Below are 26,027 nucleotides of genomic sequence, written 5' to 3' on the forward strand. Positions count from 1 at the left end.
CACCCTGATCTGTCCCACCTGACTATTTTCAAGCTGTTCTAAATTCCCTGCCAATCATGCTCTGTATTGAAAGCCCTGCCTTACAGCCTACCTTTGTCAGATCGTCTGCAAAGCCTACACCCGGAACCTGTTTGTCTGCGCTTCTGACTCTGAACCTGATCCTTCTGACCTCTCTTCTCCCCCAGTCTTCAAGACTCGTGTTTAACCTACTCCAAGACCTACCACATTGACCTTGTTGCGCGGTTTCCTCTTTGTTCCATATTTCAAGCCATCTTCCTTAAAGTTAGTCCCAAATCTCCACTTCAAGATTTCTCTTCACTCCAGGACCCTCTCTCCAGTTCCCACCATCCCTACATAAACTTTCTTAACTTTACGCAATTGTGGTCCTCATCTGTTTGATCCATGACAAGTCACATGTTAAATAATATTTGTCCAATGAAGGATTTTGCATCTCGTATACTTAGTATGGACCAAATTATTAACGGAATTGTCATCGGGTACGACATTTACATGCACTTTGACAATTGCCCGTGAAGACGTTAAACCAATATAAATCGAAAATAAATGTTAAAATTCCATGATAATTGATTGAATCTAACAACCTGTCACAGTTGCCATGGCGCCCAATTGGTCCCCGCCCATGGACAACAGCTAAAACGCCTTGACAGATTGCTCCCTGACTACTTAAACGCTGTCTTGTGAGTCGCATGGGGTCGGTGCATCTGCGAAAGTCCTGCTAAACTCTGTTGTGATACGGCAAGCCCTGTGAATCCCCGTTTTTGCCCGTGTTTTTGCTCTTGTTTTGCCAAGCCCTGTGAATCCCCGTTTTGCCTGTGTTTTGCTCCTTTTTTGTTCTCGCCCCGATCTGTTTGATTTTGACCACTTCCTCGTTCCGATCAATCTCCTTCCGCGACCAACGATCCCCGGATTGAGTGTGCGCTCATTCCTCTTCTCCCCAATAAACTGTGAGTAACGTTACGCGAGTGGGTTCTGCTTCCTGTTTCCTGTCCTGGTCCTGACAACAACCATTTTACAGTGGAACCTCGGTTTTCGAACGCCTCTCAGTTCGAACAAATCGGTTCTCGACCAAAAATCTCGAGAAATTCTTGCTTCGCTTTTCGTTCAAAAAAATCGGAGTTCGAACTCCGGTACGCTAGGGGCGATGCTGAGCGGCGTACGGGTGTAGATTGCCCCCACCCCTCGTGAAGAACTGTTGTCACGTGTGCGCGCACTTCTTTTTGCTTTCGTTATTAATATCGGTGAACGGAGTGTTTTAACCCCTAATTATGCCTCGGAAGAAGGTCGGTGCAAGCAGCAAAGTTGCTACAGGTGAAAAAAGAAGAGTAGTGCGTACAACTATTGCATTTAAGAAAGATATAATAGCAAAATATGAAGAAGATGTGCGAGTTTCCCTTCTTTCGAGGGAATAGAGCATGGCTTCTGCGGACCACCACAAAGGTAAGAAATCCTATTCATAAATATTTTCTTTATCCTTAAACCGCTCACCACTTGTTGTGGAGACCCGGGTGCTAAATGACTTGTAAACGACCTGATTTTTTTTATTTTTACACGTTCATAGATAGATAGATAGATAGATAGATACTTTATTCATCCCCGTAGGGAAATTCACACTTCCAGCAGTCTACCCCGTTGTTTATTAACAGATTAATATGATGCCCTAGGGGTGCTTGTAGCGGAGCGGATGACGTCACGCCAGTCCAAAAGTTCGACATCCCTGCGGCAGATGGAAAACTTTTCTTTGTGAAAATCCAGGGATACACCACCTCGTGTTGGCAAGTCCGCCTCCTCTCCGATTCCCACCGGCTTTCGTGTCTCTGTTTAGCGGCGTTGAAGCCGGATAGCTCCGGGTAGCTCCGGGTGGCTACACGTTAGCGTCCAGAATGCTAAACGTGAGCCACGTTTCCGCAAAACACAGCAACTGCGCTCCCTGTGCGCTTCGATGTTTTCCACCAGCACTCGATGATCTTATTCGGTCGTGAGTTCGCATTTACCATGAATACGGATGGTACCGAAGACTTATAACGCCGCTAGCCGCTTCATGTTTCCGTACGAAAGATTACGCTAACGCGAACGTACGATTAGCCTGGGTTAGCTTCATGTTTATGTTCGTGGTAAACATTGAGGGTGTTCAAAATGATTTACATTACTTTTAATGGGAAAAATGATTGAACAAATCGGTTTTCGAACAGGGTTCTGGAACGGATTATGGCCGAGAACCGATGAATGTCATAATGGTACAAAACAAATATACTGCAAAAATAAGCCTCTATAACGAGGTACTATCGTATGTACGAACGAAGAACGGCAGGAAGCACGCTCATTCATTATTTCGCACCCTCTTTTTCTGCAACCTCTCTCTCTCTCTTGTCTCTCCTGCTGCTTCCTGCATTCGGATTCACACAGAGATGCTAATATTAGCGTCCTCCCTTTTGTGTTGTTTTACAGCTGCGCCGCCACAAAGGCCCTCTTAGGAGGAAGCTGAAGATGCTTCAAAGCTCCGATTATCGGGTGATGGTATGCACATTCTTCTTTACCATTCAATCTTTTTCTGACGCAACGTAAGCACACGTACAAACACGGAGCATCCTTCAGGCTGACTTCGGTCTTCTTGCATAATGTTAGCGTCCTTCGGAGTGAATTCCATTTCATTAAACCGGTGTGTATAACAGTTGACTATATAAAATTATCTACAAAGTAAATACATGTACCGTATTTTCCGCACTATAAGGCGCACCTAAAAGCCTTTATTTATTTCAAAAGATGACCATGAGCCTTATAATACAGTGCGCCTTATATATAGATCAATATTAAGTCGCAAAGTCTTGCAACTAAGGCAAGCAGCCGCCGACTAGATTTTCCCCCGAAGGCAAAGTAGGCGTTTCATTTCCTAACCAATGTGTCAATCATCATTTCAATCAGTCACTCTTGGCTAAAGGTATTCGGAGGTAAAGGGCGCGGATCCTTTGGATCATTTACAGGCTCGCATAGGCTAAAGGGGCGAAACAAAGCCTGCAATTGGCCGAAAAAGATGAATGTGAATCACACGTTGGGTTGCACTACGGCATAGAGAAACCATTTTTTACTATTCTGTATTTGTAAATATTTTACTCTCCTGGATTTTCTTCACTCACGGTTGTAAGAAGACCATGGTTACGTATCATAATTGAACGTGATGGCTGCAAGAGAACTTAGGTGAGCTATGCGGCTTTATATTTTCCCGGTATCTTGTTTTAGAACGATGTTGATGTTTCTGTGATGAGTCTATTTTTAAACTAAATTCAATTCAGAGTGTTTGTTGTCATATGCACGGTAAAGAACCCCATTTCCCTGCACAATAAAATTCTTACTTTGCTGTCCACACAGTTGCCAGCAAAAAATTACAATGGAAACTAAGAAATGTTTGGCATTTCGTGAATCCCAAGACTTTAACCTTCCGAATGAATGGAAGAAGGCTAGACGCACAAGGACGTCGGCATTGTTTTGAGCTGATAAGCTTTGCTGATATGAGTTTCCTTTAGACATGGCGGCGCCTTTCTGCGAGGAGGTGGTGAAGTTGGCACCTGACCCGACCCAGGGGAGGAGTCAGCACGCCCATGGGAGGAGTCAGCATGCCTCATAGGGGGGGGGGGACGCGCCGGCTTTTGAAAGGACGAGGGCAGACGACAGGAGGCAGACGACAGGAGACAAACGACGGAAGCAGAGATGGGAGATCAGATCGGAGAATGAGAGGGACAATCAAAAAAGGAGGCGACAATAATTCGGCTTATTTGATGGAATTGACTTAGTTAAATACTTTAAGAAAAAAAATCTGCTCCCGTGTGAAAATGCCGGCTATCATTTTCCCATTAAGAAAAGAGCATGCATTGTTAGGAGAATGAAGTTTGTGTTTGGTTAATGGAGTCAGATAACTATTTCGAAAAATTTGGTAAACGCGACATTAGTAATATAGTTTTTTTCCCTGACACAGTACATGTAGAACGGACCGCTCCTTTTTGTTGCATGTGCGCCATGTCCGTGTATAAATGAGAGCGCCTATGTGTGCAGGTTCGTTTGCTATTAGGTTGCCATAGAGACACGGGAGAGTGTGACACGGGGAAGGAAGCAGCAGGTACATCCTGTGAGGGCATTAGATACCCTCCATTTGAGTTTGACATTTTGCCGAATGTTATCTGAGCTAAGGTATTAGGTTTTGCAGCTGGCACACTGATAGGTACATTTGTAAGAAATACGTGGATTCACGGTAAATCTCTCGTCAAACCCCTCTAACGAACGGTGGAGAAGTCTAATAAAATTGAGCGAAATATGTGAAAACCTTGAGACTCTAACTGTGTTTCTTTATCCCCTTACAGTTCCTGTCGAGAAACAAAGACGTGTCTTTACAGTGTCACCAGTCACTGATATATGTAATGCCACATATGATTGGAAAGCTTTACAAGAAAGCTATAAAGCCGGTATAGCTCACCAATAACGTGCTCTGCCAGTCAACTGGTGAGACGATTCTCTGCAAACGTGGTTTCGTTACTTTACGAAAGTGCAATTAATCCAACAGTGTAAAATATTTACTCCAAAACTGATAATGCCAACAGGTTCAAAAAAACAAAACCGCCTAAAAGCATTTCTGAATCATTTGATGATGACTTTGGTAATCTGTTCGATTTGCCCTATAATTTCCTTTTAAAAGTAAACAAAATCATGAAAACATTTCCAATATGGCCTTTAGATTCTGATCTTTCGATTATTACCACTCTCACCCAATTTGGTGACAAAAATCTTCAACCAGGAGTGTCCAAATCAAATGATGATTCACACATCATTTAGGCAACGAAATTCCGAACATAAATGTATGCATATTTAAGCTGTGTATTAAAGTCAGAGCCGAAAATAAACATGCATAATGCTACTTGGGAACCCTTTCTAGGTGTGATTTTCCCGTGTGCAAAATCAGAAATCGACTTTTCGAAAAATATGTGAAACATTTACAACTCTTTTACAATGTCTAAAATTGGGTAAAGTAAAATATATGGTTGCAGAGGCTTTAGAGCTGGAAACTAGTTGTCTCGAAATGGCCAGTTTTGGAAATGCCATGACAAACATTTCGAAAAATGTGTATAATACAATGTCTAGTTTTTTTTAAAATGTGAACATGAAGCGTCATTTTATTTATCCTTTTAAGTTAAATTTCTCCTTAAATGTGTTTTTAGTGGTGATGATATTTTTGCCGTATCACCCAACCCTACAGTTACGTCACTAGCATTGTATTATCACTCTATTAATCTACGTTTCACAGTATTTTATTCAATATTAAAAATATTGACAATGTACTCCCGATATTTAAACATTCTAACTCACAAATAAAAAAAGTCCTCAACTTATCTAAATTGAACAGGGAAAGTTAGACGTTACCGTTTTGTTTGGTAGTACCAGTCATTGTCCAGTCACTAGAGTCCACTTTAATCCTCAAGGAATAGAATAGAATAGAATAGAATTTACCTTTATTGTTATTGTTACAACATGGGATATATTGTGACAACGAAATTGGACGTGGCACTCCAGGTCCACATTTTACAGTGAGTATAAGGAAAACAAAGAGATAAAGGAACAAAGAAGATGTTTGTACTGTCTTTGTTGCATAGGCTTTGTTTTCCTCCGGAGGGGGGGAGGGGGGGTGAGGGACAGACAGAGATGGCCGGATCCAACTAGATGTTTTATCTTACTGTACACACGGTCCAGTGTTTTTTCCCTAATTGCTCAGTCCATGTATTGAATGAATTTGGGAAGTACAGTCCTTAAACATGCCTGATTAAAGACGCCAGCGACGATAACAGCTCCGTCGGGGTGTGCAAGTTGCTGTTTATTGTTAGCAGCGGGCAGGAGATTTGGCGCTATGCTAACGTTAGCATCCGGTGGAACGTTAGCATCCGGTGGATCGTTAACAGCAACCACAATGACCACAGTTAGCTCTCTCGGTAGATAGAAGGGTCTAAACAATACTGCTAGAAACTCTATATCGAGTGAGCTGTGTGTGCCGATGATTCGGCTGTTATTGCAGCGCATAGTCCCCCGATGGTGACAAGCAAATGCAATTTGGTTTGATATCGTGTCAACCACCCATGACAACAACAGAAAAAGATAATTTATCACCTCTGTTGCAATCTGGCCCTATTCTCCACATTATGAGGATTTTGAAAGTGCCCTGACCCTTACTTGATGCAGCTTTCGGCGTAGTACTAGACAAGTGCTCATCTTTGTAATCTTCGACTCCATGGTAGGCGCCAGCTTGAATCACCATATTATCGGAAAACACGTGACCTAGACAACTTTGCTTGAATCTAAAAAAGACGCAAATTTCCTCATGCTAATGGCGTTAAATGCGCACAGGGCTTAAGAATTTCATCCTGGCAATTAAGTGGCGTATTGATGGTGCCAACCTGCGTCATTGTAGGAGCGGAGGCGAGGTGTGGGGGAGGTTTCGTCACGCACACTGGGAGGCATTCAGTCTTCTTAAAGCCTGACTTTGACGTGAAGGGATCTGGCAAGCGAGAAAAACGAGGGGCACCTGACCGTAGCAGATGCTGCACTTTGCAATATCTTGCTTATAATATTTCAAAAAACATGTATGAAATTACCATATTTATGTGTGTTTTCTTTTTATTAAAATGGGTGTTTATTGACAATGTAAACTATGCAAACAATACCAAAATACAATCTACAATATGTATTTTAAGAAGGGGTGCGTCAAGATCAAAGCGGCAGCCCTTTGCAGCAGCTCCGTGTTATTTCGCACTTTTTGAGAGATTGTAATTCATGCGTTTGTTACCTCCCGTCTCGATGACTGTAATGCACTACTCTCCGGTCTCCCGAAGTCCAAAATGAAGAGCCTTCAGCTAGTACAAAATGCAGATGTGAGGCTTTTAACTAAGACAAGAACGTATGACCACATTACCCCGATTTTAGCTAACTTGCATTGGCTCCCTGCTAACTTATGATGTGATTTTAAGGTTCTGTTGGCATTATACAAAATCATGCATGGACTTGCTCCCTCATATCTTTCAGATTGAATTCCCCCCTATGTTCCGTTCCGGAGCCTTCGCTCTGAAAATGCTGGTCTACTTGTGATCCCAAGAGCCAAGAAGAGATCCGCAGGTTCGAGAGCGTTCTCCATCTGGGCCCCGGTGCTGTGGAATACTCTTCCCCTGAGATTCGATCAGCAACCTCAGTGGAACTGTTTAAATCTAAGCTTAAAACACACTTATATTCTATAGCATATGGATAACCCATATCTTATGATGATAATATGTGTATTATTTGCCCTCATGTAGGTTTTAGATGAGGGGAAGATGTCATAATCGTCTGTAGTTTGCAGTAGTCTTTGATCTGCGCAGCCCTTTGAGACTCTTTGTGATTAAGGGCTATTGAAATAAACATGATTTGACTGGACTTGACATGAATATATACAGTAAAGATGCCCCGCATTGATTAAATCAGTCTCCCGCTTTACTTCTGCAACCTGAACCTAACCTAATACATAAACTGTGAAAACATTCACTTTCAAATGTGTGCTGCCAAGCTACTAGCAGGGATCCACATATCCTGAGGGTTTGTTGATCCGCAGGTCTGTAACCTAACAGCAACCGCTTGCACAATCACCTATAGGAAGTATTTGCCGTCTTTGGGGGAATAAGACGGAGCAGCAGGAGAATTGGCGCCGGGATTGCAAGTCAGAAGGTGCAGTTTCACCGGAAACATCTGTCTTGCGGCATCAAAGTGGTATGGGGATTTGTTCCTTGATGGATTTCAGATATAAAAAAGAAATCCAATTTTGAGACTTTTTCTATGGAATTGAAATTATGCTAAATCCATTAAATTATCGATACAAGAAATACATATCTACGTCAGAAAACCCAGAAAACGTATTTTACAGACTATAAGTCACAGTTTTTTATCATAGCTTGGCGCGAGTTATACTCTATACTCTGGTTAAATTTATACAGTGGAACCTCGGTTTTCGAACCCCTCTCAGTTGGAACAAATCGGAGTCCGACCAAAAATTACGAGAAATTATTGCTTCGCTGTTAGGTCAAAAAATCGGAGTTCGAACGCCGGTAATGCGTGAGTGCGTACGCTAAGGTGGTATGCTGAGCGGCGTACAGGTGTTTTAGCCCCTTATTATGCCTCCGAAGAAGGTCAGAAGAAGAAGTTGCTACAGGTGAAAAAAGAAAAGTAGTGCATACAACAATTGCATTTAAGAAAGAAATAATAGCAAAATATGAAGGTGTGTGAGTGTCTGATCTTGCCTGCGCCTTCTGCTGACCACCACAAAGGTTTATCCATTTTTTTTATCTTTACACGTTCATGTTAGTGTAATCTTTCGTACGGAATATTTCGATAACGCGAACGTACGATTAGCCTGGGTTAGCTTCATGTTTACGTTAAGCATTCAAGGTGTTGGAACGGAGCCCAACATTCAGGGTGTTGGAACGGAGCCCCCTTTCCATTGAACCGCTCACCACTTGTTGTGGAGACCCGGGTGCTAAATGACTTGTAAACGACCTGATTTTTTTATTTTTACACGTTCGTGTTAGCGTAATCTTTCGTACGCAAGATTACGCTAACGCGAACGTACGATTAGCCTGGGTTAGCTTTAAGTTTATGTTAAACATTCAAGGTAAACATTCAGGGTGTTGGAATGGATTGACAACTTTTTAAAAAAAGAGAAAAACTCTTTCGGTTTACTTTTTTTATTTTCCCTAATCAAACGTTTGCTTCATTTCGATTACAAAATCTTCCTTCGGTTTGGAAATTTCGGTTCGTTCAGCCACCAATCAGAATCTTGCATTGGATAACTTCGTGCTCCGGACTTTACCCAGCCTTAAAAGGTCGTGCATTTGCATATCATTTTCCAAAGTAGGCCCACAGAGAACAAAAGAAAAATGGATTAGTGGTTAGGAATCAAGCCAAAACCTCAGCCCCAGAAGAAATATTCAAAAGAAGCTAACCAAATCGATGACGCTACAAAACGTAAATGTACATTAAATAAATCGTGGAAAGAGGAGTTCACGTGGCTTGTAGCGGACGACGCAACGCAAACATTGCATGAATGAAGATGAGTAAATACAGGTACATGCTGATGGCACATGGAAAACAGCGATGTCATATACATGCAATTAATTATATAAGTAGATCTATAATAAACTTAATTTTAAAGTGTTGTTCTGTTATATATTCTGATATATCCTTAATACTTTGCAACAACGGGTGGTCTTATTGTGTTTCAAACTAAGAAAAATTGGGCAGGCAACTCTATGGCTGGGCAGGCAACTTTTCAGAGTTGTCTGCCCTGGTGTCCACTAACTTTTTCTCATGGGTTTCAGACACTGCTTATGGTTGTGAACATAGTCAAGTCAAGTCAAGTCATTTTTATTTGTATAGCCCTTAATCACAAAGAGTCTCAAAGGGCTTCACAAGTTATTACACAGACTACTTTTTCAGACTAATATGACACCATCCCCTGATCTGGAACCAACATGAGGGCAAGGAAAAACTCAAAAACCCCAACATGAGGAAAATGAAGAAACTTTGAGAAGAGACCGCACATGTGGCACCCCCCTTTCAGGATTACCAGACAGCAAAGGATGTTGCAATCACAAATAACCAGCTCAGTAGCCTAGATGGTAAGGCGCCCGCTTTGAGACTGGGAGGTCGGTGGTTCGCGCCCCGGCCGAGTCATTCCTAAGACTTAAAAAGTGGTCGGCGGCGCCCTCTGTTGGCTGCGGCTGCATCGGCTCGCTACAACGGGTCAGGTGCAATCGACATTTCGTTCTGTGTACATTGTTACACAGAATGACAATACAAGGAAATTATTATTATTATTATTATTATAATACAGAGATATTGTCCACGAAAAGTACAGGTGTAGGGAAGTATAGGGAAATTTTGATACCGCTTGGTAGAACTCACTTAGAAATGTGTGCCACCAGCTTGGATAATCAAAGAAAAAGACAGCATCTCTTTTGTCTTGCATCATTTTTCTTGGATTGTATTCATAATCAGCTGATTCTCACAACTCCAATTGTGTGAATAAATAATGTGTAATCAGTGGGCAGTGTTGAACAGAACAGCTGATGAACCCTATTGTGACTAAAATGAACTGGCTTGTAGTGAGCAGGATTACTAATAATTAGTAAAGGTGAACAAATACTTTTGCAGGGTTGGGTAGGGTTACTTTAACTTGATTACTTTCGGATTACCCCAATACTAAATACGCTAATAAAAGACAAAATAAACTAAATATGAATGAAATGACTAAATTTTGTGCAGGCTTGGGGAGTAACGGAATACATGGAACGACAAAAATGATATTGTGATATTTGGATTGATTTTCATTTTGTTTCGGTCACATTTGATGTTAGTTTTGCCGGAGATCAAAGAGATCAAAGCCAGGAGAGAAAGCTTACCACGTGTTGTGAGTCATCATTTTATTCATTGTTAGTTTCTTTTGGGGCATGGCGGCGCAGTGGTTAACGCGTGTTTGGCACAGTTCTGACGTCTTGGGAACCTCCTGTGTGGATTCAAATCCAGCTGCCAACCAACCTGTGCGGAGTTTGTATGTTCTCCCCGTGCTTGCTTGGGTTTCCTCCGGGCACTCCGGTTTCCTCCCACATTCCAAAGACATGCATTTCAGGTGGCCGGTCCAAATAGTCCCTAGGTGTGAATGAGCGAGCGAGTCGTCTGTCCCTGTGTGCCCTGCGATTGGCTGGCAACCAGTTCAGGGTGTCCCCATGAGTTCTAATTGTATTCATATTTAGTTTATTTTGTCTTTTATTAGCGTATATAATAAATAAATGGTTTAAAATAATGTCAGAATGCCTCTCCACCCGGCAAAAAAAATAAAATAAAAACAGGTAGGAAAGGTGTTAAGAAGAAACCAAGGTTTTCTCGCAGATCAAAGAGATCAAAGCCAAGAGAGAAAGCTTACCATGTGTTGTGAGTCATCATTTTATTCATATTTAGTTTATTAGAATATTTGGTATTGGAGTAATCCCAAAAGTAATTGAAAGTAATCCAGTTAAAGTAACCCTACCCAACCCTGTAATTTTCTGACTAAAAACTACCAAGCTCAGATGTTTGCTAAATCGTTCCGGACGTTAGCATCCAATCGATGTTTGTGAACCATTGGAATGAGACTCACCTTCCATGGCGTATTTCATGTCCAAGGCAAAAAGGTTCCATGTTATCTCTGCGCTGATCTTGCCCACGCTTAGCTCCTGCGGAAACCTGGCAGGAAAGGAAATCATTTCAGTCAGACTCATTTCCCTATTACGGTTTAGCCAGGTGGCCCTAGTCGAAAACGTAATCGTCTAGCAAGACGATTCGTTTGGGTAGGAAGGATACTTTCCACTTGCCAAAACTGTCTTTATCAGTTTCATGGATGGCTGCAACTTGGAAAGGCCACTTTTAACAACCGTCTATTTTAGTACTTCAAAATACTATGATTCCCATCGATATGTATGAATAAATCGCTTGTGTTTGCAGCCGGAAAACGTCACTTGATAGTCAAAACTCGCAAACTACATATTTTACTCATTTATTTTTATTTTATTTACTACTAAATGATTTTATACCATTGACTATAAAGGATTTTATACGATTGACTACAAATGATTCAGTTTAATGCAATACTGTGCTTTAGTCCAATGTACAAGGTCAGGGTGGAAGATGTTGTTTCCAGGGACGGGACGGACTGCTGATGGCACAATCAGCACACCCAGACTTTGGTGACGCAGAAAGGCCCGGCGTTGTTTTGGGGAAGCCAGACATCAAGCTCGAGGATGAGATTATGAAGCCCAGGGGGCTTCCGTGGCACGCCCCTGGGAGGAGCCGGCACACCATTTTGTGGGGGGACGTGGGCCAATAAGAGAAAGCTAGAGGACTTCAGAAGAAGGCTTCCCGCAGACGCCAAAGTCACTTTGGCCGTCTTCCATGGAGTTCACTTAGTTCCTCTGTTAGGGAAAATAAATCTGCCCCCTGTGGCTTCCTGCTCATTTTTCCCTCAAGAAACGAGTGCGCATAACTTGTTGGGTCAATGTAGGTTGTGTTTGGTTAATGGAGTCAGATAACTAATTCGAACAATTTGGTAAATAGCACATTTTGATAATTAATTTACAACACTACTCAATAAAAATAAAGTACTTCTATGACAAGAAAAACCTTCGCAAGCCTGATAGGGAACATAGAACTCAAATTGAAACACTCAAAGCCCGAAAGACTCTATATGGCTCCAGAGCAAGTTTAGCAGGTGGAGAGGTCCATGTTTGTTGGCAATAAAAAGCATCTTCTTCTGTTAAGCCTATCAACAAGTCGAAAACAATTCACAAAGAAAATCCACAAAATCGTGAAATCGCATTAAGTAAACCACGATAGAGAAAGGGATTACAGTATATATTAATGCTAACAATGCTACCTAGTTTTTTTCAGGGTTTTTTCCGTGTTTGAATTGTCCATTGTTAAATGTAGCAATATCTTAGCTTTAGAACAATGCTTCGCAACCTTTTTGGGCTCTAACATACTTTTTTTTTTTTCATTAAAGAATTAGGCAACCGTCAATCATTAAAAATTATATTCCAACACCACTTTGTTTTTTTTATCATTACTGGTCACCATTATCTTGGATGTAGTAAGAATTATTTTGTTTGCCATGGCAACCAACTGGCCCCGCCCCTGTGGCGCCAGCTGCAGCTTGTTGACAGTTTGGCTCCCTGTCAGTATTTAAACTCTGTCCTGTCAGCCCCGTTTTGTCATTCCGTCTGCGAATGTCTGGTTTTACACGACAAGCCCTTTTTCGCCTGTCCTCAAGTCAAGTCAAGTCATTTTTATTTGTATAGCCCTAAATCACGAAGAGTCTCAAAGGGCTTCACTTACTCCTGTTTGTCTCCCACTACGATATATTTGATCTCGACCACATCTGCTCTCCCGTCCCGAATTAAGACCTGTTTTGATCTCGACCTAGTCCATTCTTTAACTTCAGATGATCTGTTCTTGCAGTTTAGTGGCAGCTGGAAGTTTAATGTGAAACATCAGTGCTTTAATTATCCATCTTCTCACTCAATGATACGGGGAGGGTATCCATAAATGAAGGTCTTCCTTGTAGAGAAAAAGGTCAGTTATTCTGGTTATCCTTTACCGATGATTTTTATTGGCGTGATTTCCTTTTTTCCCTTCGGGCTGAAAGCCTAATCGCTCCGGTGTGCAAAATAAACACTAAACGAGACAACGAGGCGGATTTGTGATGTGAGCGGTGAAGGAAGGAAATAAAAACAGATCCTAAGAAGAATCCTTTCTCCTGCTTTCACGTCGATCCCGCTTAAAAGCTCCAGCCCACAATAAAAAGTAAATCCGAGCGGTTGTGTTCATCTTCTATGTAAAGTAAAAAAGCTGCATCCAGGATAGCTATTTTTTAAGTATTATCTAATCTGGTGTACGTTAAAGGATTTTATTCATTTGACTATAAGGGATTTTATAAGATTGAATACAAGTTACATTTATTGAGTGCAATGAAGCATCTGCTTCTGACTACCCCTTTTCGAACATGTTGTGTGACATTATTCTGTTGTTGACTCATTGTTTTTGTCCTGTTTTTATTTTAATGTTCGAAATAAAAGTTTTCATTCATTCATTCATTCAACGAAGATTTTCACTGAGTGGGCATCAGGTCACGCTGTTCCAAATGCGGATTGTTTCGGCTGGGGAGTTTTGATAACAGGACTCTGACGGGGGACGGCAGGCGATGTCTGGAGAACAAGGCCCCTGACGTAGAAACCCTCGGTGTTGTTTTGAGTTTTTCCAGACATCGAGGCGAGGTGGTGGAGCCCACGTGGGGGCTTTCCTGGCACACCCATGGGAGGAGCCGGCACACCAGCTTGCGGGAAAAAACGTGGGCCGAGGAGAGAAGCAGAAGATCGAGAGAGGAGGCTTGACAGAGACTCGAGCGACACTAATTCGGCCATATTAAATGGAGTCTATGTTCCCTCTAATTTTCCAGGGGTCTGAGTGTTCAAGTTTTTCCTGGTATCTTTTGTCGCATACTACTAACATTTTTGGGGGCTTATTTGGTCATTTGCACGATACAGAACTGTATTTAATCACATTTTTTTAGTGGAAGTACAATGTTGGCAACAAGATTGACTTAGTATAATTGGAACTTTTTAACCCCTTTAAAAAAATCTCATTGTGTTTATATTTTCCTAGCTGTTACTTTTTTCTTTTTGTTCTCTATTAACTTTTTTTCCTTTGTTTCTTTCTTTTCTTTTTTCCTGGCTTTTTTCAGAATTTTTCCTTCTTTTTTCTCTTCCTTTTGTCTCTTTTTTCTCAGCTTTTCAATACTTTTTCATTTTGGTATTTTTTTCTTTTTTGTTCTATTCCCCCTTCCTTTGAGTCATTTTGTGCATAATTGTACATACTATTTGGTCATATAGGGATGAAAGAAGCAAAAACAACCTGAAGAGTCGTCTGGGACCCGAAAGAGCCGATTCCTTTTAGTGAGCTGAGCCGAAGAAGCCGGTTCTCGAAAAATTCTAAAAACTCACAGACGCAGCTTAGAGGGAACACTGGATGTAGTTCACTTAGTTAAAATGTTTTAAGAAATTAAATCTGCCCCCGTGTGGAAATGCCGGTCTCATCTTCATTTTTCGATCAAGAAATGAGCGCACATCGTTAGGTGAATGTAGGTTGTGTTCTGTTAATCGAGTCAGATAAATAATTCGAACAATTTGGTAAACGGTACATTTTAATATTTAATTCCTAACAGTGTTTAAAGTAATGTTGCAGAGACGCGTACTAGTGTTTTCATAAAGCCCATTTTTGAATTCCTTATAAAAGAACAGCAGGGGGGGAGTGAGGGTAGATGCAATCCTGGAACTTGACCAGAGGATGAAAACAGAATGAAATTGATATAATTATCACAGAGCTATCATTAGAAAAAGTGGGAGAGGGTAAGGGAGGAAGCTCAGGGCATAAACAGTTGTAATGAGGATTGTAAATCAGCAAGGCGCGAAAGAAAACGAGCTAAAAATACAGTATTAATGCATAGAATAGGAAGAAAGGGCATGGAATATATCTAAGTGGGCCAGGAATGGGGGGTGAACATGATAATTTGGTTTCTTCTTTGAAAAATGTCACCTTCTTCATCGAGTGTGAACCATATGCGCAACAATTAAAATTTGCCATTAAGTTGATGCATTTTTAGGATCTCTTTCCATTGATTTTCAAGGCTGATGCCCGGAAAGGCCAAATTGTTCAATTACATTCATCCATTCATCCATTTTTTATTGGATTTCTACTCATGGGAGTAGAAAATGTGTTGAAAATGACATTGCTGTCACCAGCCAGGAACGGAGACAGGACCCATTAGCGTTCGTTTTACTCAGGTTTAATTAAGAAAGAGCGCCGTGCTTGCATCCACCATCCGAATGACTGTCGGACACGGGTAGCAGATGGCAGGAACGCTTGGCACTTCAAGCGAGGGTAGTCGTTGACAGCGAGAAAACAGGTCGATGGTCAGGACGGGGGAGCAAAACAGAAACGGGTCCAGAAAAAAGGTCAGCAACAGGTATCAGGCAGGAAACAGGGCAAAACAGGTCAATGGCCGGGACGGAGGAGCAAAAGCAGAAACGGGTCCAGAAAAAGGTTGGCAAAAGGTATCAGGCAGGGAAACAGGGCAGGACAAAAGCTTGCCTAGCTGAGAGCATAGGTTTGACGGCTTCCTTTCGGAAGACGGGAGTTTAAAAAGAGTTCAACACCCAATCAGTGTCATGATTACTGATTCGGGGCACCTGTGGCTGCCCCGTTGGCACCAACAGCCCTGAGCGCTGATTGTCCCCAGCTAGGCAAGCTCATACCTTCAGACATTTTTCCTGCCCAGTTTTCCCCTACCTGATACCCGTTGCAGACCGGTTTCTGGACCCGTTTTTGCCCTGTTCTGCCATTCCGACATCCGACCTGTTTTGCCCCGCTTCCTGCCTGATACCTGTTGCCGACCTCGTTTCTGAACTCGATACCGCCTTTGCTCTCCCGTCCCGGCTATCGACCAGTATTCCTGCTGCCTACGACTATCTTCGCTACGAACGCTACTGGGTCCTGTCTCTGTTTCTGGTTCGTGACAATCATAGATCCCAACCATCTCCGGGCAGTGGGCAGCACGGCGGCGCAGTGGTTAGCGCTTGTGCGGCACAGTTCATGTCATGGGAACCTGTCGTGGGTTAAAATCCAGCTCCAGACGTCCTGTGCGGAGTTTGTATGTTCTCCCCGTGCTTGCGTGGGTTTCCTCCGGGGACTCCGGTTTCCTCCCACGTTCCAAAAACATGCATTTTCAGGTGAATTGGCCGGTCCAAATTGTCCCTAGGTGTGAATGAGCGATATATATATATATATATATATGTATGTATGTATGTCTATTATTTCTAAATGTTGTGCATTTTACCGATTAGGGGTAAAAAATAATACAATGAGGGTGGCTCTAAACAAAACAAGATTGTTCGAAATGAAACTCCCAAAAAATTGTAGGCTACAATATAATTTAAAGCAATTTTCCCTACAACTATCCATGGTTTAAACCGTGACAAATTGTTTGAGGTATTAGGGCCGCATCTCATAATGGGGTAAAATGGCAGGCCCTGAAGTTTCTTCGAAAAGAAAAAACACACTTTTGACCAAATAATCCCAGTACATACTGGTTGATGACCGGTGTGTACGCTGTCCGGTCCTCATCGATGACTGACACCATGAGCGTGATGAGTTTTGGCCAGAAGTCCAGGTTCTTGATGGATGGTCCCTGCTCCTCACGTGGGATGTCTTGCTTCCGACTCTGCAGTGAAATAAATCGGCAAAACGTTGCTACTAGATCGAGGCTCATACTGTCTAAAGTTTGCTAAAATAGTCAGCCCAAAATGCTATTAGCAAGAATACAATGTATGCTGTTCCACTTGCTAAAACATTGCAATATTGCACTCTGACTCCCGACTGTCTCTTTTTTTGCTCCCGTTTGTCTCCGGCTACGATCTGTTTTGATCCCGACCACCTCTGCTCTCCCGTTCCGGCTATGACCTGTTTTGATCCCGACCACGTCTGCTCTCCCGTCATACGGCACATTTCCGATCTCGACTACGCCTGCTCTCCCGTCCCTGGCTTACGACTCGTTTCCGATCCCGACCGCATTTTTGCTCTTCTGTCCCGGCTATCGACCTGTTTTTCCGTCCCTGACACCGCCATTGCCCGCTACGGAAGATCCACTTCCGTATTTGGATAACAATCTGATTGCGAGAGTGACTTCCCGCCTTTAGCAAGCACCGGATCGCGGGCGCTGCCCTTCCTCTCTCTGTCTCAATAAACTTGTTAGAAACGTTACGTGTTTGGGTCCTGTTTCAATTCTGGTCCTGACAGACGTATGAATAAGTGAAAAAAATCTACCTCTTTTGTATCCTTATTAAGTGTCAGGTAATAGTATTGAAAGTTTTACGGTCTGCACAAAAATCCTCAAAAAACTACGGTAAACCCGTGGTTTTTGCGAGGGTAGCATTTCCAAAAGATGTATTTATTTATTTCAATTTTTTAATTATTAATAACAAAAAACAATACAAAAATGACACATAATACATAACTGAAGTTATTATTAAACAATACTACAATACAATTGGAGGACTTCTCTTTTAGTGTAAGAAAGAGATTTAGAGAGCTAGCTTTATGCTAGCACGGGGGATCTTCGGGTTGGAACAGATCTCCGTGAGGGTTAAAATTCAAAAGTCATGAATGTAGTGCTTTCCCATTCCGGGTCATCCATTTCCCGGGTAATGGATACGGCGTTTGTGAGATACATGCTCGGCAGGGGCGGTTTTTGAGAGTTGTTCCGTAGACCTCAACAGTAGGGAAGAACTGCGGCCCCAGTCCCACCTCAGTTTCTTCCCGGACTTGATAACAATCCACAGAGCACCTTGTAGTGATCAGCATTTCTTCTGACTTTCCTAAGAGTTTGATTTACTTGATGCGTTTCTTTACAATATAACGAGCTGTAAGCTAACCTGCTCCACAGTTGTTATGGGTGGTTCCATAGATTTATCACCCGCCCAGCTGTTTGATTGACAATATACAACAGCCTACCACAGTGGCACACAAACACAGCCCTCCTGTCATGGTTACTCATTAGTTTCACATATGCCCGCTCGATTGGTTCCCTGTCTTTTTTTAAGCTCAGTCCTGTCACTCTCCGGTGGTCAGTTCGTCAGCGAACCTCTGTTGTTACAAGGCAAGCATTTTGACCCCGACTCCCGCCTGTCCCGTTTTTGCACCTGTTTTTCCACCTGTATGTTCTTGCCTGATCTCCCCATTTGTCTCCCACTACGACCTGTTTTTGATCCCGACCACGTCTGCTCTCCCGTCCAGGCTTACGACCCGTTTTTGATCCCGACCAGGTTTTTGCTCTCCTGTCCAGGCTATCGACCTGTTTTTCCGTCCTTGACACCACTATGGCAGATCCCCTTCTGTATTCGGATCAAGATCCGATTTTGTGAGCAGCTTGCTTCCCGCGTCCAGCGATCACCGGATTTCGAGCACTGCCCTTCCTCTTTTTCTCAATAAACTTGTGGCTAACATTACGCAATTGGGTCCTGATTCTGTTCTGGTCGTGACACCTCCAACCCGTGATAACATTTGTGGTGTGTTGTCTGCTGCAGAACACTTTGGTCGATGAAAATCCGCCAAGCATAAAAACCGCGAGGGATTATTCTATAGTACTTTCAAGTCCCTAGTTACATAGACATACTGTCATGATGACTGATTTGTATCACCGTTTGGAGCCAGCCGCTGCGGGCTATCTGATTGGTTCCCCGTCCTCTTTAAGCTCAGTCCTTTCACTCGCCTGTTGTCAGTCCGTCAGCAAACCTCTGTTTCTGCAAGGTAAGCACTTTGACTCTGACTGCCTTTGGTCCCGCTTTTTGCACCCGTTTTTCCGACTGTCCCTTCCTGATTTCCCCGTTTGTCTCCGGCTACGATCTATTTTTGATCCCGACCACGTTTTTGCTCTCCTGTCGCGGCTATCGACCTGTTTTTTTCCGTCTTCGACACCACCGTCTCCCGCTCCGGAAGATCCATTTCTGCATTCGGAACACGATACGATTCTGTGAGCGGCTTGCTTCCAGCGTCCAGCGAGCAACGGATTTCTATCAATAAAACTTGTGGTTAACGCAATTTGGTCCTGATTTTGTTCCAGTCGTGACACCTCCAACCCTGTGATAACATTTGTGGTGTGTTGTCTGCTGCAGAACTTTCAAGTCCATAGTTACATAGACAATGAAAAATCATACTTGAAATGCCTCCTCCGGAAAATACTTTTTCTTTTCTCTGCTTGTTCATGTAAATTGGGCCTGTTGCAGATTGTTTAAAGAAAATGGTAAAACCGGTTGAAATCCGTTGCTGAATAATTTAGCGGGAATGATCTAACAACCTTCAGTATATTGACTTTCGTAAAGCCCACAGAGGGGCGGAGGAGAGCACGGGAATCGGTATTAGAACAAGCATCTGTCTATTTCTCAGCATCACATTGCTGCTGAAGGATTTTATACATTGGACTCTAAAGTATTTTATACGATTGAATACAAATGACATTTGATGCAAAAAATATTTACTGACTGGGCTGTGGTGCGAGGTCAGGGCACCCTGGTGGAAAATGTTGTTTACACGGCGAGTACCCCAGACATCGGGACTCTTCTACGAGATGGTGAAGCCCAGGGGACTTCCTTGGCGCGCCCATTGGAGGAGTCGGCACGCCATTATGCGGGGAGAAGCTGGCCAATAGGAGAAAGCTAAAGGACTTGAGAAAAAGGCTTCCCACAGACTCAAAAGCACCTAATTCGGCCGTTTTCAATGGAGTACACTTAGTTAAATTGTTAATGAAATTAAATCTGCCCCGTGTGAAAATCGGAGCGGAATAAGGAGGCAGATGCTGATGGTGTCACTGGATTCTGGGTTGCCTTATTTTAATCATACGGGTTTGAGACTGACGGAGTAATGAAAAGAGATTACGTCATCTGGGTAGCGGCTTTGTAGGAATCCATGTAATTTGTCTTTTCTGCTCTGTGTGGTAAAACACGAACAAAATGTTAGAAGGGATTCGAGATTTAGGAAACAACTTGATTTAGGAATCACCCGTTTGGATTTGTTGCCAGTGTTTAAAAGCTAGAGCCATATGCATGTCATGACCAGAACAGGAAATTGGACCCACTCGCGTAACGTTACTCACAGTTTTATCGGGGAGAAGGGAAAGGAGCGCACACACGATCCGGAACTCGTTGGCCGCGGGGAGTACGTTGCTCAGACGTGGAAGTGGGACTTTTGTGGCGTGCGATGGCGGTGTCGGTAAACGAAAAAAAGTCGAAAACCAGGAGAGGAGAGTAGGCGTGGTCGAGATCCAAACAGGTCGTAATTCGGGACGGGAGAACAGACGTGGTCGAGGTCAAACAGATCGTAACGGGAGAAAAAAATAGGAGCAAAAACACAGGTGAAAAAGGGCTTGTGTTGTTAAAAGTGAGATTCCCAGACGGACCGACAAAAGGGGACTGGCGGGACAGAGTTTAAATACTGACAGGGAGCCAATCTGTCAACAAGCTGCAGCTGGCGCCACAGGGGCGGGGCCATTTGGGCGTCATGGCAACCGTGACAGAAGCTGGTGCAACACGGGCGGGGCCAATAGGGCACCATGGCAACCGTGACAATACATTATTTTGTAATGGAAAGAACTCAAATGTGGTAAAAAGGCAGTGAATCAAAGGTTGGGTTTTCACACCTTTTCCTTGACCAGATTCAAGCACTTTTAAAGGACTTTTAAAGTAAATGTTTTAGTACCATTAAAAGGAGAAATACAACACAGATCAACTGGTTGTTGTTGTTGTGGTTGACTTTGATCTGTCAAGACCAGAACGAAGACAGGACCCACTTGCGTTTTATTGGAAGAAATAGAAAGGGTTGCCCCCATGATCCGTTGATCGCTGGGCGCGGGAAGCAGGTCACTTTGAACGCGGAAGTGGGATTTCCGGGCGGGCGATGGCGGTGTCGGGAACGAGAAAAGAAACGGGTCAGTAGCCGGGACAGGAGAGCAAAAAAACGGGATCAGAAACAGTCGAAAGTCAGGAGAGGAGAGTAAATGTGGTCAGGAGCAAAAAACGGGTCGAAGCCGGGGAACAGACAGGAGCAAAATCAGGTGGGAGTCAGGGTCAAAAACAGCATGACAAGAGTAAACTGAGGTTGTCAGACGGACTGACCAAAGGGGACAGATAGGAGTGGGTTTGAATAGGGACAGGGAGCCAATCAGAATCCGAGGCAGTTGGCGCCAAAGGAGCGGGCACAGGTGCTTCGCATCAATAATCATGACAAAAGCAGTGTCTTTGATACATACATTAGTGAAATAAAACGTAGATATATCTTTTAATCACAGTTTTACAATAAAGCAGATTTTTGTAAGAAAATATGTGTTTTCAAAGTATTCTTATTTATTTAAAAAAATTAAGCCTGTACATTGGGTTTGTTCTTGAGTAATACAAACATGATTAAGTAATTAGATAAATAAATGTTTCTGTTTTGCTGGGAGTTTTTGGAAGACTACCCACGCAAGCAAAAAAACGATGGTCTATCGTATTGTGGCATGCTAGATGAAACACAATTTCCCATTAGGTACTAAAGGATTTTATACATTTGACTATAAAGGATTTTATACGATTGACTAACAGTTACATGTATTCCTTTTAATGCAATAAAGATATTCACTGACTGTGCTTTAGTTCAATGTACAACAAAAGGTCAGGGCAGGCTGTGTGGAATGCATAAATGGCAGTTGTTTTGTCTAGGACACTTCTGATAACAGGAGGCATGGGTGTGCTGACGCAGGACGACCAGAGATTGTTGGGAACAAAACAACTGCCTTGGGATGCCCATGGGAGGAGCCGACACGCCATCAGGGTTGGGTAGGGTTACTTTAACTTGATTACTTTCAATTACTTTTGGATTACTCCAATACCAAATATGCTAATAAAAGACAATATAAACTAAGTATGAATAAAATTATGACTCACAACACGTGGTAAGCTTTCTCTCCTGGCTTTTATCTCTTTGATCTCTGGCAAAACGAACATAAAATGCGAAAACAATAAAATGAAAATAAATCCAAACAGCTTGCCAACATCATTTTTGCTGTTCCATGTGTTCCGTTACTCCCCAAGCCTGCACAAAATTTAGTAATTTTATTCATATTTAGTTTCTTTTGTCTTTTATTAGCATATTTGGTATCGGCGTAATCCAAAAGTAATTGAAAGTAATCAAGTTAAAGTAACCCTACCCAACCCTGCACGCCATAATGCGGGGAGAAGGCTAAAATTAGCTGCAGATGACACATAGCCAATAGGGGAATAGTAGGATGTCTTTGCTTTGTTTGTTGAAATTTATAAATTATCCCGGGCAACTTGGATGGGGGTCGTCTCCTGTTTACACTTAGATCTGCTGTTAGGAATACTAAACAACCCGCCCCCGTGTGGAATTGCCGGCTCCTGGTTTATTTTCTCTCAAAAAACGAGCGTGCATGATTGTTGGATGACTGTAGGTCGTGTTTGGTTAATGGAGTCAGATTAGACTATTTCGAACAATTTGGTAAACGGTACATTTTTTTAGTAAAATCCCCACAGTATGAACATATCAGAATGAGTTTTCCATACTAACCACGTTTGCATATTCTCATGTTAGAGCTTCATGACAGAATTTCAATCCATGTTCGAATGAAAAGAAGGTCCCTGCTGGGTAGGGTTTGTTAAGTCAGACCTAGAAAATCCTGAGCGTGCAGGTGCAAAAGTGAAGAATGCATTTGAAGGTTGCCTCCGTGGGCTGCATCCCGCATTCTCGTTCGAATTCCCTTCGCTCATTTGTATTCGTCACAAGTCGCTGTAACCACAATGTTAGATGTGATTAAGTAGAACGCCACAGCGTGTTTATTTATTTATTATACAGTCGGTGATGCCGCGTTGGGTTCTAATCTCTCAGGCACGTGGAAGGAAGTATGGTCGGGTAATATTGGATTACACCTCAGGAGTTTAGGACTACTCCTTGGTTGAGGCAATGGCAAGAAGATTGATAGCAAGGCATAGCTCTCCCATAGGCTAACCAGTGTTTCTCCGTTTACCGTGTTCTCGTTTGCCCGCATCCCTGCGTCCTCGACGCATCATTTTTGCTGGGGACGCATCGTGTCAAATCAACGTGGGTCCCCGGGACGCAACTTTTTTGACACCAAATTGTCATTATTACCCGATTACTTTTTTTAACAAAGATTTACCGCACTCCAAACTTTTCGTCAGGCAGATCCGCCATTGTTGTTTTGGTCTCGAGCCGATCTCGGGCAAACGAGATCTCGTTGCTTCGAGATGACGTCATTGTTGTTGCGGTTGTCGAGTGAAATAGAAGTATGCCTCCGAAAAAAAAGTTGGTACTAGGTGCAAATCAACACAAAATTGGTAATTTCTTCAGTGTCGGTAATAAGTCGAAATATAACACAGAAAGTGGTAATAACGGCAATAATCCCGGCACGAAAAAAAACGGCGGATAATTTCTTTAGAAGACCGCGAAGGCAAGGAAAACACGTGTGTTGAAGCGAACGATTCAACGAAAGAAAATAAACAAAAGAATACTCCAAACAAGAAAACTACTATTCTGCCCAAATGGACTAAATTATATTCCTGGTTACGCTATGAGGGGGATGATAATGGATTGGACCTTGAGAAGGCATTACAACTGTGGCAGGACAGCAAACCACAAAGAATATATGAACTGAAAAATTTGAAGTGATAACTGCTTTGTATTACCAATTAACTGTGATGATTAAAACTGCATGAATATATAAATATTTCAGCAATATTATTTTGTATAGTGTACAATATTGTGAACTGAAAAAATCTGAAGTGATAACTGCTTTGTATTACCAATTAACTGTGATGATTAAAACTGAATGAAAATATGGATTCATATTATATATTTGTCGCCGATTTACAATTTCAACCTGGATAACACTAAATTTTGGGGACCCATAGATCTCTGTTGGGACCCATACATTTTTAAGCATGCGAGTCCCCGGGACCCATCACTTTTCAGAGATAAAATGAACACTGTGTTTATTGTCTGTTTACGCCCGATACCTTCTGGTAATTTATGCATTTGCATGAAACTGACTGCCTGTGAAATTTTCTCATCAATTCTCACAATTTACCTCCAAATTGAGAAATGTGAAGAATAGGCAATCAGGATTCAGGGCTTACCACTCTACTGAGACAGCCCTGATTAAGGTAACCAATGATCTTCTACTGGTAATGGACTCCGGCGCTTCATCACTCTTGCTGCTGCTGCTTTTGACCTTGTGGACCATTATATCTTTCTAGAACGGTTGGAAAAATGGATTGGTCTCTCAGGAACCGTCCTCTTATGGTTCAGATCCTACCTCTCGGATAGGACGCACTGTGTTAAATATGGTGAAATGACATCTGAGCCCTGTGGTGTTACCTGTGGTGTTCCGCAGGGTTCAGTACTTGGCCCCCTTCTTTTCAGCATTTACATGCTTCCATTAGTTTTCATTGCTACGCAGATGACACTCAACTATATATTCCGATGGAGGAATCTGCCACACCAAACTGGAAATTTAGAGGCCTGCCTTACTGAGATAAAACAATGGATGTCACTCAACTTTTTGCGCTTTAACTCCGAAAAGACCGAAATGCTACTTATTGGTCCATCTAAATTCCGTGACTTGTTCCCAAAAATGGCTCTGAACATTGACAAATGTAATATCACCCAGAGTGACTCAGTCAAAATTTTCAGTGTCATATTTGACCCCAATTTGTCCTTCCAAACACACGCTAAGCATATTGCTAGAACCGCCTTTTTCCATCATCGCAACATTGCTAAAATTCACCCTATGCTGTCTCAGTCGCATGCGGAGATTATAATTCATGCGTTTGCTACCTCCTGTCTCGTTTACTGTAATGCACTACTTTCCGGTCTCTCGAAGTCCAAAATCAAGAGCATTCAGCTAGTACAAACTGCTGCAGAGAGGCTTTTAACTAAGACAAGAAAGTTTGACCACATTTCCTGATTTTAGCTAACCTGCATTGGCTCCCTGTTAGCTTAAGATGTGATTTTAAGGTTCTGTTGGTAGTATACCAAATCATACATGGACTTGCTCCCTCATAAGCCTAGTCATGCCTAACATGCATGACTGCGCAATTTCCCGTAAAATAAAAGGCTTGTGTGAGAAACGTCACGCATTTGGGTCCTGATCCTGTTCCGGTTCTTGACACTGGAAAATATTATTTCTTCTTAACACCTTTCCTACCTGTTTTTATTTTATTTTTTTTGCTGGGTGGAGAGGCATTCTGACATTATTTTAAACAATTTATTGATTATATACGCTGATAAAAGACAAAAGAAACTAAATATGAATAAAATGATGACTCACAACACGTGGTAAGCTTTCTCTCCTGGCTTTGATCTCTTTGATCTCCGGCAAAACTAACATCAAATGCGACAGAAACAAAATGAAAATAAATCCAAACAGCTTGCCAACATCATTTTTGCCGTTCCATGTATTCCGTTACTCCCAAGCCTGCACAAAATTGAGTCATTTTATTCATATTTAATTTCTTTTGTCTTTTATTAGCATATTTGGTATTGGAGTAATCCAAAAGTAATTGAAAGTAATCAAGTTAAAGTAACCCTACCCAACCCTGCGTATACGTTATCAGTAAACGCTTCCTACGTTTCTGCTTGCGTCACCACATGTGAAGCGTGTACTTGGAGATGAATCGTGATTGTTTGACGGCGCGTTCACTAGCATGTGGCCGAGCGTGCTACACAAACTCAACCCATTGCCGTTCATGCGTGCAATATCCCACAAACGCAATTAAGATGCTGTGAATAATGTCCGTAAGCTCGAGTGT

The 26,027-nt window shown here is 42.4% G+C and overlaps 1 protein-coding gene across 1 annotated transcript in view; it reads right to left on the reverse strand.

Moving 5' to 3' along the window:
- unc13c (unc-13 homolog C (C. elegans)) overlaps positions 1-26,027 on the reverse strand; it is a 296,369-nt gene that overhangs the window by 88,205 nt on the left and 182,137 nt on the right. Inside the window, exons 18-19 of the mRNA XM_088333511.1 lie at positions 16,746-16,879; positions 11,210-11,295 (exon numbers count right to left, since the gene is read on the reverse strand). Of these exons, the coding sequence (XP_088189637.1) occupies positions 11,210-11,295; positions 16,746-16,879 (220 nt within the window). The remainder of the gene's footprint in view (positions 1-11,209; positions 11,296-16,745; positions 16,880-26,027) is intronic.

Source organism: Urocampus carinirostris, chromosome 4, assembly GCF_059441175.1.
Source record: "Urocampus carinirostris isolate Australia breed hairy pipefish chromosome 4, RoL_Ucar_1.0, whole genome shotgun sequence".
NCBI lineage: Eukaryota > Metazoa > Chordata > Actinopteri > Syngnathiformes > Syngnathidae > Urocampus > Urocampus carinirostris.